General features: G+C 42.1%; 2 protein-coding genes across 2 annotated transcripts; both read right to left on the reverse strand.

The window, feature by feature from the left end:
• Window positions 1-2775: 2775 nt before the first annotated feature.
• On the reverse strand, window positions 2776-6199 carry LOC139614909 (trace amine-associated receptor 13c-like). Its single transcript, XM_071472584.1, has 2 exons — window positions 5311-6199; window positions 2776-5047 (listed from the first exon to the last, which is right to left on the reverse strand). The coding sequence occupies exons 1-2, from the start codon at window positions 5529-5531 to the stop codon at window positions 4234-4236; spliced, it is 1035 nt and encodes a 344-aa protein (XP_071328685.1). The 5' UTR covers window positions 5532-6199; the 3' UTR covers window positions 2776-4233.
• Window positions 6200-9259: 3060 nt separating this feature from the next.
• On the reverse strand, window positions 9260-14163 carry LOC139614999 (trace amine-associated receptor 13c-like). The gene is made up of 2 exons (XM_071472748.1): window positions 13499-14163; window positions 9260-13236 (listed from the first exon to the last, which is right to left on the reverse strand). The coding sequence occupies exons 1-2, from the start codon at window positions 13669-13671 to the stop codon at window positions 12423-12425; spliced, it is 987 nt and encodes a 328-aa protein (XP_071328849.1). The 5' UTR covers window positions 13672-14163; the 3' UTR covers window positions 9260-12422.
• Window positions 14164-14509: the final 346 nt, after the last annotated feature.

Genomic DNA, 14509 nt, shown 5'->3' on the forward strand with positions numbered 1-14509 from the left:
TCAACCTTTTGATGTATACTGACTTCATCACAAGCCTCTTGTTCAACCTCCAGTGAGCTCTTATCTTCATCCCTCCAAAATGGCTCCACCTGTATGTCTGGCCATACTCCTGAGTGGTCCTGCCTGTTTGCCTTGCCTCTGGGTCATCCTGTCAAAGAGCCCTGCCTTTCTGTTTTTTCCTCCAGGGTGTTCGCCTAAGGTCTCCCTTTCCTCTCTTGTTCCAGAGAATGAGCTTCCGAACAAGGGCTTACCCCAGATGTTTCCAATTCACCCTTGTTTCATGTTTGGGTTTTGTAGGTTTATTCTTGCAGTCTCTCCTGCATCCTTATTCAACTCACCACCAGTGCAGATATAACCTGCTGTTGTTGAAAAATCTATTCGCCTTTATTAGTCCCACAGTGGGGAAATTCCCAGTGTAACAGCAGCAAAGTGGCAGTGCAGAGAACAGGAAAGCTGCAAAGAAACTGCAATAAAAGATATTTAGGAAAGACAAATAATAACAATATAATAACATACAACATATATAGATACAAAAAATGATATATTTACAGCAACAGTAGCAGCGTTTTGCACAGATGCGTGAGGTTGACAGCAGCTGGAAGGAAAGTCTTGTGGTATCTCTCCTTCACACACTGTGCTGTCAGAGTGTCCTGCATGGAGTGGGAAGTGTTCTCCAACAGGGATGATAGCTTCGCCACCATTCTCCTGTCACCCACTACCTCCACTGGGTCCAGGGGGCATCCCAGGACAGAGCTGGCCTTTGTGATCAGCCTGTTGAGTCTCCTCCTGTAAGCAGTGGAGATCCTGCTGCCCCAGCAGACCACACTGTAGAAGATGGCTGATGCCACCACAGAGTCATAAAAGGTCTTCAGGAGTGCCCCCTGCACCCCAAAAGACCTGAGTCTCCAGAGCAGGTACAGCCTGCTCTGTCCTTTTTTGTAAAGAGCATGTGTGTTGTCAGTGCAGTCCACTTTGTTGTTCAGGTGAACACCCAGGTACTTATAAGAGTCCACAATGTCAATGTCCATTCCCTGGATGTTCACTGGTGTGGTTTGAGAGTATTTGTGCTTGTTGAAATCCACCACCAGTTCCTTGGTTTTCCCCGCATTGATCTGGAGGTGGTTCTGCAGCAACCAGTTCACAAAGTCCTGGGTCAGTTCTCTGTACTCTCTCTTCCCCATCAGCAATGAGGTCGACAATTGCAGAGTCATCAGATAACTTTTGCAGATGGTAGTTGGTGGAGTTGTTGGAGAAGTCTGCAGTGTAGAGGGTGAACAGGAACAGAGCCAGAACCATTCCCTGCGGGGCCCCTGTACTGCAGATGACCCTGTCAGACACACAGTCCTGGATCCTCACATACTGTGGCCGGTTGGTGAGGTAGTCAAGGATCCATGTGGTGAGGTGGTGGTCCACTCCTGTGCACTCCAACTTGTCCCTCATCGTGGGTTGGGTGGTATTGAAAGCACTGGAGAAATCAAAGAACATGATTCTCACAGTGGTCAAAGCCTTTTCCAGGTGAGAGAGGGATCATTGTAGGAGGAAGATGATGGCGTCGTCTACACCAATGCCAGGCTGGTAGGTGAACTGAAGTGGTGGGCATCCAGTGATGGGCTCACCAGGTGCCGAGGATGAACAAGGACCAGCCACTCCAGGGTCTTCATCAGGTGGGATGTCAGTGCCACCAGCCTGTAGCTGTTGAGGTCCTTGGGGTGGGGTGTCTTCGGCACCGGTACCACATAGGATGTCTTCCACAGCTGTGGCACTCTCTCCAGCTTCAGGCTCAGGTTGAAGATGTGCTCGACTATCCTGCACAGTTGGTCTGCACAGGACTTCAGGAGCCTTGAGCTGATGCCCTGAGGACCAGTTGCTTTCTTTGGCTCGATTCTCCTGAATTCCCTCCTCATCTGGTTTATTGTGAGGGACAGATTGGAGCAGGGTGACTGTGTGCTTAAGGTGGTGGTCGAGGGGGAAGGGCAGTGGACAGGGAATGAGGTGGAAGTACGGGGTAACCATGAGCTGAGTGATGTGTGAAGTGGAGCTGAGGTGGGGATGGGGCAATCCACAGGGGGCCCAGACAGTGGTGGCTGCAGCAGGGAGGACAGGATGGGTGGAGGGGCAGATGACTGATCAAATCTATTGTAGAGGTGATTCAGGTCATCTGCCAACTTCCTGTCCCCTACAGGCTGGGAGTTGGGTCCCTTGTAGCCTGGGATGGTTTTAAGGCCCCTCCAGGCTCCTCTGACGTTGTTCAGCTGCAGCTGGTTCTCCATCCTCCTGCTGTAGCTGTTCTTCCTTTCACTGATCGCTCTCCTCAGCTCCCTCTGTGCATTCTTCAGCTCCTCCTTGTTTCCTGACCCAAAGGCTCTCTTTTTCTTCTTTTATTTAGGTATTCAGAAACCTGGGTATGAAATGGTTGGATTGTTGTGTTGGGGCTCATTCCTGTCAAAATGGAGCAAAAGAAGGCCATTTGAACTCCACCCATGACAATCCTTCACGTTAACACCTTGACTGCCCCAAGGGATATTTTGACCAGTGTGTGTTGGTGACTGTGTGACATGTGACTTCTAGCACCTCCCAGTACTACAATTTACATGCAGCCAACTTGCATTTAACCCTGCACCCTTTAGACTACAGGAACTGGTCTAAACAAAGAAATTCAACCCCCCCCCCCCCCCCCCCAGCGGCAATCTTCAGCTGTCTTTAGTAGTTTCTTTTGTTTACTGGGCTGTACAACACTGGCTATCCTCTCTTGCTTTAGGATGGTGCCCCAAGGAAAACTTCAATTAATTTTAGATTTATTATTAATATTTTTTAATAATAATATTTTAAATGTTATAATTGCCATATATGGTTTCTCCTGTCAATATAGAATCAATAATACCAGTTGTTTAACTATCTTTAGCCTTGGGTACTCTGATACCAAGTACATCACTGAACCAGCTTATGCTCAGACAAGCCCGAATAGCTCTTTTGTCAACTAAGAAACCATCACTCACATTCAGATTAAACAGGCCATCCAACCCAAACACACTTAGATGTCTCAGTCAATGACCAAAACTATGGAGAAACCAATCTGCACTTTGACTGTTACCTTACATAAGACACTGTACAACCCAGGACTGACTTCATCCACCCAGCACTGACGACTTCCTCACCACAGACATATCATTCCATTTCATCATCATAGCACACTTTTATTCATGTCTTTAGTTATTGTGATTATTATTATGAACTTGAAAGGGCTGTAAAACTTAAAGGTTTTTGATGCCTTATGCTCCCTTTAACCATCTGCAGTTGTTTACTCTTGTTAAACAAGATGATGTGGAGTTAGGCACAGTGTCATTTTGAATATATCTTGAGGTAAAATCTCAAATTATGATGGCAGGGATATTGGTTTATTTTTGTGTGATTTGAAAACAGTTGTGTTTAAAATTTTAAAATAGTAAATGAAAATCAAAAATACAGTTGACCCAAGGAAACAAATGTTGTAACAGCATTGTGGAGCAAAAGCAATAAAACACTGTCAATGATCAATTTGATAATTGGTGTGTGTCCCTCTTAAATGACATAAAGCACTGAACACAGAAGCTGTGTTCCTCCAGTAGCTCTGTTGACAGGTTGTGTTGAAATGCTTTTTGTTAAAAAGAAAAAGGTTTTCTAAGAGAGACGATGTATTACATGTTGATAATTATCCTGTAGGTCAATTCACACATTAAATGAACCTGGGCAATTGTCTTAAAGCAGTCCAGGTGGTTACATCTCTTATCAATGACCTTTGGAAATAAAACCCTACTGTCTAACCCAAAGCTGAATATGAGCCTTAGGACTATCAATAAGTGAGAAGACACAGGTTTGATATCTGCAGCAGCCAGTGAGTGTCCAAACAGAGACACAGACCATATTGATCATACAACTGATTTAGATAATTACATATAAAATGGAAGTATTACTTGATCATGAAACAGGTCATGTGAAACTGAAAATGAGTACAGCAACATCCTAAGTACTTGAAATAACAATGTCTCAGACTCTTTCTTATAATCATATGTTGTGGAGTTTGTAGGTTGAGAGGGGCATATGTCAGGGTATATTTTAACTTTTTGATTTTGTGAATTCACTTACTAAACAACATGATTAAAATAGATGTTTTTGTTTACATACAATTTACACTTCATATTGTCCCTTTCATTTTCTTCACAGACCAGGTGTCACCTCAGTCTCTCCACAGCCTCTCTACAGTATGTTGGCCTCACGGGAGCCAGGCTGCAGAATCTGCAGAGTGATAACAAGTTTAACAGCTTTTCTAAACCAGGGATAGAACAAGGTGTAGATTATAGGATTTAGACAGGAGTTAAAATAGAAGATATAAAACAATAAGAACGCAAATGAGCTATTTAGCAAGTTGTCCCCTGCAAGAGAAACACCATAATATGGACAGAAACATATTAGAAAAACAACTACAAGAACACCAAGAGTCCTGGCTGCTTTCAACTCAGATTTCTTTGTTAGAGTCACTGAACGCTGGAGTGTGACAGCTGTAATGTGAGAGCGCATGGCACGAGCCTGAGACACAGCCACCACAAATACTCTCATGTACAGAACTATGATGAGAGTAATGGGAAGGATAAAGATCAGAACAAGGTCAACAGTTCCTGCAGTATAATCAATGACAATCACACATTCTCCATGACAGGAATTATGTCTGTCTGGTTGACTCAGGTCATCCTTTACAAAGACACTGCTGTAGAAAACAGAACAGAGCCAACACAGACACACACACAGTTTAACTCTTCTCTCAGTGACTCTGGTGGTGTAATGCAGAGGGTCACAAATAGCTGCATAACGGTCGACCGATATGAGCACCATGTCTCCTACTGAAGTTGAGGTAATGATGAAGGACACATAGATATAGAGATAACACATCAGATCACCAAGAAACCAGCAGGTTGTGTTTTGGAGGATTTCTCCCGGCATCAGCAGGAGGCCCACGAGAAAGTCTGAGACAGCCAGAGAGAGGAGGAGGATGTTAGTGGGTGTGTGGAGCTGCCTGGAGGGAGAAGAAATACATCATTAAACCAACAAGTCCTCATATCTGAATGACAACACAACCCACGTTATTTAAGTGTCTTCTGATCTGCCACATCATAGTTACCATGTGGTTAAATTTACACAATTCAAACTACAATGCAACACTGTCAGCAAGGGAGAATCTAAGTCTATTGCCAAAGTGTAATAAGCTCAAAGCGCATTCTCCTTGTACATCTACACAAGCTGTTCAGTTTTCAAAGTGAAGCAGAGAAGTTCATGTGCCTGAAGTGGGAGATTGAGATGATGACGAGCAGGTTGAGAGCTACAGTGAGCAGAGAGATGGAGGACAGCACAATGTGACGGAGAACAGCTTCAGGCCAAGGAGATGTGGACTTCCTGCAGGAGGTGTTGAGGAGAAGTGGAAAGCAGAGTTCTGCTCCATCCTCAACCTCCATCCTCAGAGAGCTGCAGCTCTGGCAGCTTCCTGAACAAAACTGAGTCATATAAAGCCTGCCTCTCACTGTCTCTCTCTCCTCCTCTCATACGTTTTCCCTTTGTATACACCCACAGTATCCCCAACAAATGTATGCAAATTATATAGTTTTGGTAGAATGTGAAAGAACAGGTTAGTTTCACAGAATCAGACTCATTTTATTTAATTTTTTTATTGAACATTATTTTGTAAGTCAGAGTCCAACCTCCAAAGTTTTACATTGTTTAACTGCAGATAAAAAAAGATCAATGAAAGAAGTGGAAGTGGAAAGCATGTTTAACCTCAGCCTGAGGTTCAAGCTGAAGATTATGAAGATTATGCCTATTTGACTGAAATACAGCCAGGCCATACTGCAGGCATTTTTTATGGTCAACACAGAATTCACAGCCTCTCTTCCACCTTCCAAAACTGGCAAAAAAAAAAAAAAAAAAAAAAAAGATTATCACTGAGGGCTCAACACAAAAGTTTGGGTCACAAATTTTCTTTGGAGGCTTGGACTGAATTCAGGCTAAACTAAAGACCATTTTGCAATGACCAATGAGTACTTAGCACACAGAACTCATGGGTTGGATGGTCAACATGTTGACAGGAGTCACGGCTGGTGTAATCCAATTGAAAATGGTCGGACAACACCCATATTCAAACTCAGCCTTCATTTTAATTTCAACTACACACCTGTATGTGACACACACACAGAAAGACTCAAGGTGAGAACAACGCCAGCCATGTTGACTGGTAAACATCACAAGAAGGTTGGCCAAGGTAGTGGGTGTATTATCAGATGCTAATTCACTCACAACTATTAAAGAATGTACTCAGAGACTTCACTGGCAACCTGAAATAGTTGGGAACACAACTGGAGGAAAGGGATGCATTAAGGACCTACAGAACATGTTTCTATCAACATGAAAGACCAATGGTCTACTCCAAGCTCCAGTGGTTTTATTCCAAGATCCCTTGAGATGTCTGAGCTTGTTAAGGGTGAGCCCAGCTACCCTGTGGAGGAAACTCATTTCAGCCACTTGTGTCTGTGATCTCACTGTTTTTGTCAGTACTCAAAGCTCATAACATAAGTTAAGGCTGGAACATTGATTGACTTTTAAATCAAGAGCTGGCTCAGCTCTTTGTTGACTACAACTATCTGGTAATACTCTGTCTCTCCACTCTTCCAACTATCCCTCCTCCACAGATGTAGGCATTCCCCAGTCAGGGTCAGAAGTTCTCAGTCTAAGCCATCACGGCTTGCCAGAGCTTCCTTGAGGCCATCTAAAAGTCCTTCTGCATGACCTTCCCAAAACTCCTACCCAACCCGTACTTTGTTTCAGCAACCCCTTAAGCTGCAGGCCATCTGGCCTCCTAGTATCTTTGTGTTACTTTAGCAGACCCCTGGGCCAAACCAAGTCTGAAAGTCCTCCTTCTTCACCACCTGTGTCCTCCAGTGCTGCCATGACAACCCTGTGACCACAACAATGAGCAGCTGACTCCACAATGCAGGCTTTGACAATGGCCTGCTCAGATTCCATCTCTCCAACCTTTATGAATGCCTGGAAAATACTTACAAAGGTGGGAGATAAAGACCTTGCAGACATGGGCCTACCCAGATTTTTAAAGTTCATTATGGATATATGTTTGGGTTTACTAGAAAGTCGTAAAGGCTGTATTTATTAAGTATATATTAAGGTATATGGTGACATGGGTGTGATATGGTGTTGTTTGACATAATGGTTGCAAGGAGGGAAGATATTCATATATATGGATTCTCCTGTCTTCACCTGAGTATCCACAATATACGGCTGTAAATCTGATGATACAACTACAAAGTCAATCAACTATCTTTGGCCTAGGGTACTCTGGTACCAAGTACACCATAGAACTAGCTTAAGTTCAGACAGGGTGTTTATGTTCAGCCCATGACTTGCATAGATGTAAAGTAAGAAACCATCAGTCAAGTTAAGATTAAGCAGGCCACCCCACCCAATCACACAGTTTTCAATTCAATTCAATTTTATTTGTAAAGCGACAAATCATAATATACATTATCTCAACGCACTTTATGGGGTAAGGCTGAGACCTTACTTTGTTATAGAGACAAACTCACCAGTTCCCACAAAGACCAAGCGCTTGGTGACAGGGGGGAAGAAAAACTCCCTTTTAACAGGAAAAAACCTCCGACTGAATCGGGCTCTGGGTGGGCAGCCGTCTGCCTTGACCTGTTGGGTCTAAGAGGAGAAAGAGGGGGTGGGGGGATGAGAGAGGAGAAAAGAGAGAGAGAGAGAGATTAGGAACAGCTGTGTAGGTAATGGTGTTATCAATAATAATGACAGATAACAGTGGTTAATAGTAATGATGAGTCGTGGTGGATCTGGATCCTGCTGCTCCAGAAACAGAGATACCTGCAGAATGAGGACAGAGAGAGGGAGAGAGAGAGAGGAGAAGCACAAACTACAGGAGAGAGAAAAAAATGTAAAGTTAATGGCATAAAGTAGTCGAGAAAGAGAGAGAGAGAGAGAGAGAGAGAGAGAGAGAGAGTCCAGTGCATCATGGGAATCCCCCAGAGGTCGAGCTCTATAGCAGCATAACTAAGGGATGGTTCAGGTCATATCCAAGCCAGCCCTAACTATAAGCTTTATCAAAGAGGACAGTTTGAAGCCTGACCTTAAAGGTAGAGAGGGGGTCTTCCTCCCGAACCCACACTGGGAGCTGGTTCCACAGGAGAGGAGCCTGATAGCTGAAGGCTCTGCCCCCCATTCTGCTCTTACAGACTATAGGAGCAACAAGTGGACCTGCGTTTAGAGAGGAAAGTGTCCTATTGGGAAAATAGGGAACTATAAGCTCTCCAAGGTACGATGGTGCCTGACCATTAATGGCTTTGTAGGTGAGAAGGAGGATTTTAAATTCTATCCTGGATTTTACAGGGAGCCAATGCAGAGATGCTAACACAGGAGAGATGTGATCTCGTTTCCTAGTTCCTTTCAGTACTCGTGCTGCCACATTTTGGATCAATTGGAGGCTTCTCACTGAATTTTTGGGACATCCTGACAATAAAGAGTTACAGTAGTCCAGTCTTGAGGTAACAAATGCATGAACTAGCTTTTCAGCTTCCTTTAGACACAGAATGGGTCTGATTTTTGCAATATTGTGCAGGTGGAAGAAGGCTGTCCTAGAGACTTGCTTTATATGAGAAGTAAAGGACAAGTCCTGGTCAAAAATGACACCAAGGTTTCTGACTGTAGCACTGGAGGCCAAGGTAATGTCAGTATATTATCACATAGTGTGTCTCTGAGGTGTTTTGGGCCAAGTACTATTACTTCAGTTTTGTCTGAATTAAAGAGCAAAAAATTATTGGTCATTCAGGTTTTTATGTCCTTAAGACACACCTGAAGCTTGGGTACCTGGTTAGTCACACCTGGCTTCATGAAAAAGTACAGCTGGGTGTCATCTGCATAACAATGGAAATTTATCTGGTGCTTCCTAATAATATTTCCTAGACGAAGTTTATAAAGAGTGAAGAGTATTGGTCCTAGCGCAGAACCTTGAAGAACTCCAAGACTAACTTTGTTGTGCAAAGAACAGTCATTATTAACATGAACAAACTGGAGTCTATCTGACAAATATGATTTAAACCAGCTTAGTGTGGTTCCTTTAATGCCGACAATATGCTCTAGTCTCTGTAATAAAATCTTATGATCGATGGTGTCAAATGCAGCACTAAGATCTAGTAGGACAAGTATAGAGACAAGTCCATTGTCTGAGGCTATGAGGAGATCATTGGTAACCTTAACCAGAGCTGTTTCTGTGCTATGATGGACTCTAAAACCTGACTGAAAATCTTCAAACAAACCATTTCTGTGCAAATAATCACATAACTGGTTTGCAATGACCTTCTCAAGGATTTTGGAAATAAAGGGGAGGTTGTATATGGGTCTATAATTGGCTAAAACATCAGGATCAAGAGTAGGCTTTTTAAGTAGAGGTTTAATTACTGCAACTTTAAAAGCCTGTGGTACATAGGCAAAGATAAGTTAATCAGACTTGATATAGAGGTGTTGATTAAAGGAAAAACTTCTTTGAACAGCCTTGTTGGAACGGGGTCTAGAAGACAAGTCGATGGTTTAGATGAAGAAACTGTTGAAGCGAGCTCAGAGAGATGTACAGGAGAGAAACAGTCAAAATATAGACCAGTTACAGTGGACTCTGAGGCTGCTGAACTGGACAGTACATCTGAGCCAGCTGTGGGGAGGAGATGGTGATTTTTTTTCTCTAATAGAGACCATTTCTTTTGTAAAGAAGCTCATAAAGTCATGACAACTGAGAGCTCAAGATATAGATGGATCAACAGAGCTGTAGCTGTCTGTCAGCCTGGCTACAGTACTGAACAGAAACCTGGGATTATTCTTGTTTTCCTCTGTCAGTCATGAATAATGGGATGCTCTGGCTTTCTGGTTTCTAAATCTTTGACTAAAACTATGGAGTAACCTGGCAGTGCAACCCTACATAAGACACTCTATGGAGGGCAAATACTGCTGTGCAATGTAGAGGTGCAGAGCAGGGATCTTCAGAGTATCCTTACACCCACACCCAATGCATCTCCAAAAAGGACAGTTCAGCTCCAACCCAGGAGTCTGTGTTCACAGCTTGTGCAGAGCATTGAGGTGATCCTAATTAGTGTATTCCCACCTACCCAGCACTAATTTCTTCCCCATCACATAGGTGACATTCTGCCTCACCATCATAGCACACTCTGAATTATCTCTCTAGTTAATGTGATTGTTATTAAGAACTTCAAACAGAAGTAAAATGTCAAATTCAGATTTTTAATGTTTTACACTTCCTTTAATAATTAGTATTTCAACAGTAATTTGAAGTCCTTTCGGTGCATATGCTTACACCTACACTGACATTTAAATCTTTGTCACACTGGATATGTCAATACCCAAATCACCAGTGTGCAGGAACTGCAGGAACAACAGTATTTTGATGCAAAGATACGATCATGGTGGATGAGAGTTCATGTTCTTTTGTTCCTCACACAAAAGAGGCCATTTTAACTCAGTTCAGCTCAGTATGAACTTAAAAGGGTGTAAAATGTCAAACTTTGTTATTTGATGCCATTTTTAATAAATAACATTTTGACTGTCATTTGAAGTCCTTTCAGTGCATATACTTACACCTACACTGACATGTAAACCTATGTCACACTGGATATATCAACACTTTAATCATCAGTGTGCAGGAAAGATGGTATCTTGGTGCAAAGATACCATCTCCAGTGGTCCACAGGAATTCATAGAACATACTAATTTTTGCTAGATGAGGCAGTGTGTGTGTGTTTTTCATTTTGTTACAAATAAATGTTTTGGAATATACCTGTGGGTTAATTTCATGTTGCACAAGACTGAATGTTGTCAACCTCTGTTCTGCAGAACTCTAAACCCTTCAACTATTTCTTAGTAATGATGTGGTCATTTTGATTGTAGTTATTAATTTCATCATTAATCAAAGATACAAACTGATTGTACAATTTGAGTGAATTAGCTATCCTTCCCAGTTTAGGTTGGTGCCCTGAGGATAATGTTAATATTCAATAAAGTCAATATGAATATTTTCAATATGATGATTTTGTTGATTTCTGATGGACAAAAACTGATAACCTACTAATGTACAAAAATGGTGTAGATTGAGGCACAGTATCATTTTGCATTGAATGCATCTGGAGATAGTATCTCAAGTAATATCAATCAGGGACTGGCTTAATTTCCTTGTGATATGAAAACATATTGATTGTACATTTTGAGTGAATTGTCTATCCTCCCCTTTTTAGGCTTGTGCCCCAAGGATAATTTAAATATTCATTCAAGTCATTATTCAGTATTAATGTTTTCAATATGACGATTTAAATTTCAGTTAATATCTCAAATAATATTAATCAGGGATGACAGAGGTGTTGCCTTGTTTTTCTAGTGATGTGAAAATAGTTGAAATTGTTTTTACAGTTATTAAATAATCAATGTAAAATGCAGATGGCCCACGTATATGAATATTTTAAGTGAGTTGTGAAGCAAAAGCAATAGAAATAGTGTGACTGCTAAATTATATAATTCCTGTGTGTTTCTTAAAAGGCAGAAAGTACTGATCACAGCAGCTGTTTTATGGCCTTGCGTGAAAATGTCCCTCTACTTGGTCTGTTGCTGTGTTGTGTTGAAATACTTCTTATTACAAAGAAAAGGGTTTCCTGAGAGAGACTATTGTGTTTTATGACAACTACCCCAAAAGTCAATTTACAGATTACATGAAACTTAAAACAGTTCATGGTGCTCACAAATCTCATCAGTGACCTATGGAAATAAAACCAGACTGTTTAACAAAAGGCTGTTAGACATTAGGACCACCAATGACTGAAAAGACACAGGTTTGATGTCTGCAGCAGCCAGTGAGTGTCCAAACAGACACATTTTATTAACAACATATTCAAACTATGACAAATAATGGAGCTATCTGTTATAAGTTGAAGTTTGATATACAACTGCGTGATGCAACAGGTTGACAATGCCCCTGACAATGAGTACAGCAACACACTAAATTCCTGGAGTAACGGTGTCTAATGTCTCTTATTATATTCATAAACTGTAGAGTTTGTACTTTGAGAGGAGTATAGTTAACTTTTTGACTTTGTGAGTTCGTTAAGATACTGAACACCACGATGAAAAAGCAACATGTTATGTGAAACTGTCAATGAGAGCAACACAAAGAGTGACTGACATCATTTCTACACTTGTTTTTGTTCACACACAATTTATACGTAATATGTTCAGTGTATGAATTTTGATGATTCACTCACTGAACAACATGAACATATCAGTTACTTCACACACTGTCTGTTCACAGTCACTCCACACCGTCTCTACAGTATGTTGGCCCCACATGAGCCAGGCTGCAGTATCTGCAGAGTGATAACAAGTTTAACAGCTTTTCTAAACCAGGGGTAGAACAAAGCGTAGATTAAAGGGTTTAGGCAGGAGTTAAGACCGAAGATATAAAACGCAAAGACTGCAAATGAGCTCCTGAGCAAGTTGTCCCCTGCAAGAGAAACACCATAATATGGGCAGAAACATATTAGAAAAACAACTACAAGAACACCAAGAGTCCTGGCTGCTTTCAACTCAGATTTCTTTGTTAGAGTCACTGAACGCTGGAGTGTGACAGCTGTAATGTGAGAGCGCATGGCACGAGCCTGAGACACAGCCACCACAAATACTCTCATGTACAGAACTATGATGAGAGTAATGGGAACAATAAAGGTCAAAACAAGGTCAACAGTTCCTGCAGTATAATCAATGAAGATCACACATTCTCCATGACAGGAATTATGTCTGTCTGGTTGACTCAGGTCATCCTTTACAAAGACACTGCTGTAGAAAACAGAACAGAGCCAACACAGACAAACACACAGTTTAACTCTTCTCTCAGTGACTCTGGTGGTGTAATGCAGAGGGTCACAAATAGCTGCATAACGGTCGACCGATATGAGCACCATGTCTCCTACTGAAGTAGAGCTAATGATGAAAGATACAAGATTATACAGAGAACACATCAGATCACCAAGAAACCAGCAGGATGTGTTTCGAAGGATTTCTCCCGGCATCAGCAGGAGGCCCACGAGAAAGTCTGAGACAGCCAGAGAGAGGAGGAGGATGTTAGTGGGTGTGTGTAGCTGCCTGGAGGGAGAAGAAATACATCATTAAACCAACAAGTCCTCACATCTGAATGATAAAAACCCAAGTTATTAAAAAATGTCTTCCGATCTGTCACATCTAAAGTTACCATGTGGTTAAATTTACACAATTCAAACTGCAATGCAACACTGTCAGCAAGGGAGAAAAAGTCTAGTGCCAAAGTGTAATAAGCTCAAAGACCATTCTCCTTGTACATCTACACAAGCTGTTCAGTTTTCAAAGTGAAGCAGAGAATTTCATGTGCCTGAAGTGGGAGATTGAGATGATGACGAGCAGGTTGAGAGCTACAGTGAGCAGAGAGATGGAGGACAGCACAATTTCACGGAGAACAGCTTCAGGCCAAGGAGATGTGGGCTTCCTGCAGGAGGTGTTGAGGAGAAGTGGAAAGCAGAGTTCTGCTCCATCCTCAACCTCCATCCTCAGAGAGCTGCAGAAAGCTGCAGCTCTGGCAGCTTCCTGAACAAAACTGAATCATATAAAGCCTGCCTCTCACTGTCTCTCTCTCGTCCTCTCATACTTTTTCCCTTTGTATACACCCACAGTATCCTCAACAAATGTATGCAAATTATATAGTTTTGGTAGAATGTGAGAAAACAGGTTAGTTTCACAGAATCAGACCAGCAAGAATGGCCATACCACCCCCATAGTATCCCCAGGGAATGTATGTAAATTAACGTGATTTGAAAGAACTTCAACTAGTTAACTTAGTGTTGCAGGGTTTCTGTTCAGACTGGACATTTTCTTGTCCACAAATAGCCATGTAATGTGGATTCACAACCCACAGCAGTTTGAAGCAAGAGCCCCACAGGCACTAACACAAATTCAGAGCCCCTGGAAAACAGAGAGGATTGGGAATAGAGGAGTACAAAGAAACCTGCTGGAGCTTCCTTGAATGTCAGTCACCATGGCTAATGCCATTGCAAATCCAGATGTAGGCTAACATCCACAAAAAAGACCAACATCCGCAACAAAGCCCTGGACATCAAGTTATTCAAATATATCCAGCACATAAACTTTTAGGAATCAATAAAGACTTTTCAGGAAAAACTTGTATTCCCAACCAGTTTTCCAGTTGACATGCCACAATCCTGTTCCAGAGTCTGCTGCATCCCAGTTGGCTAGACCTGTGCCTGCTAGCCTCAATCCAGCACTCCAGTTGGATAGCCACCAGCATACCTGCCTTCAGTCGGCCTCCCAGTCAGCTATTCTCTTAATCTGAGCCAGGTAACCACCTACATGTTCCTGGTCTCAAATT

The sequence above is a fragment of the Trachinotus anak genome, unplaced genomic scaffold, assembly GCF_046630095.1.
Source record: "Trachinotus anak isolate AG129_WGS33_773 ecotype Australia unplaced genomic scaffold, CSIRO_AGI_Tana_v1 ptg000039l, whole genome shotgun sequence".
In the NCBI taxonomy this organism is placed as follows: domain Eukaryota; kingdom Metazoa; phylum Chordata; class Actinopteri; order Carangiformes; family Carangidae; genus Trachinotus; species Trachinotus anak.

Excerpts from the sequence above, each read along its gene's own strand:
- LOC139614909 (XM_071472584.1), bottom strand. The coding sequence starts at position 5,531 with ATGACTCAGTTTTGTTCAGGAAGCTGCCAGAGCTGCAGCTCTCTGAGG. Across the intron at positions 5,048-5,310 it reads ATCTCAATCTCCCACTTCAG|GCAGCTCCACACACCCACTA; the intron begins GCACATGAACTT and ends TTCTCCCTCCAG.
- LOC139614999 (XM_071472748.1), bottom strand. The coding sequence starts at position 13,671 with ATGGAGGTTGAGGATGGAGCAGAACTCTGCTTTCCACTTCTCCTCAAC. Across the intron at positions 13,237-13,498 it reads ATCTCAATCTCCCACTTCAG|GCAGCTACACACACCCACTA; the intron begins GCACATGAAATT and ends TTCTCCCTCCAG.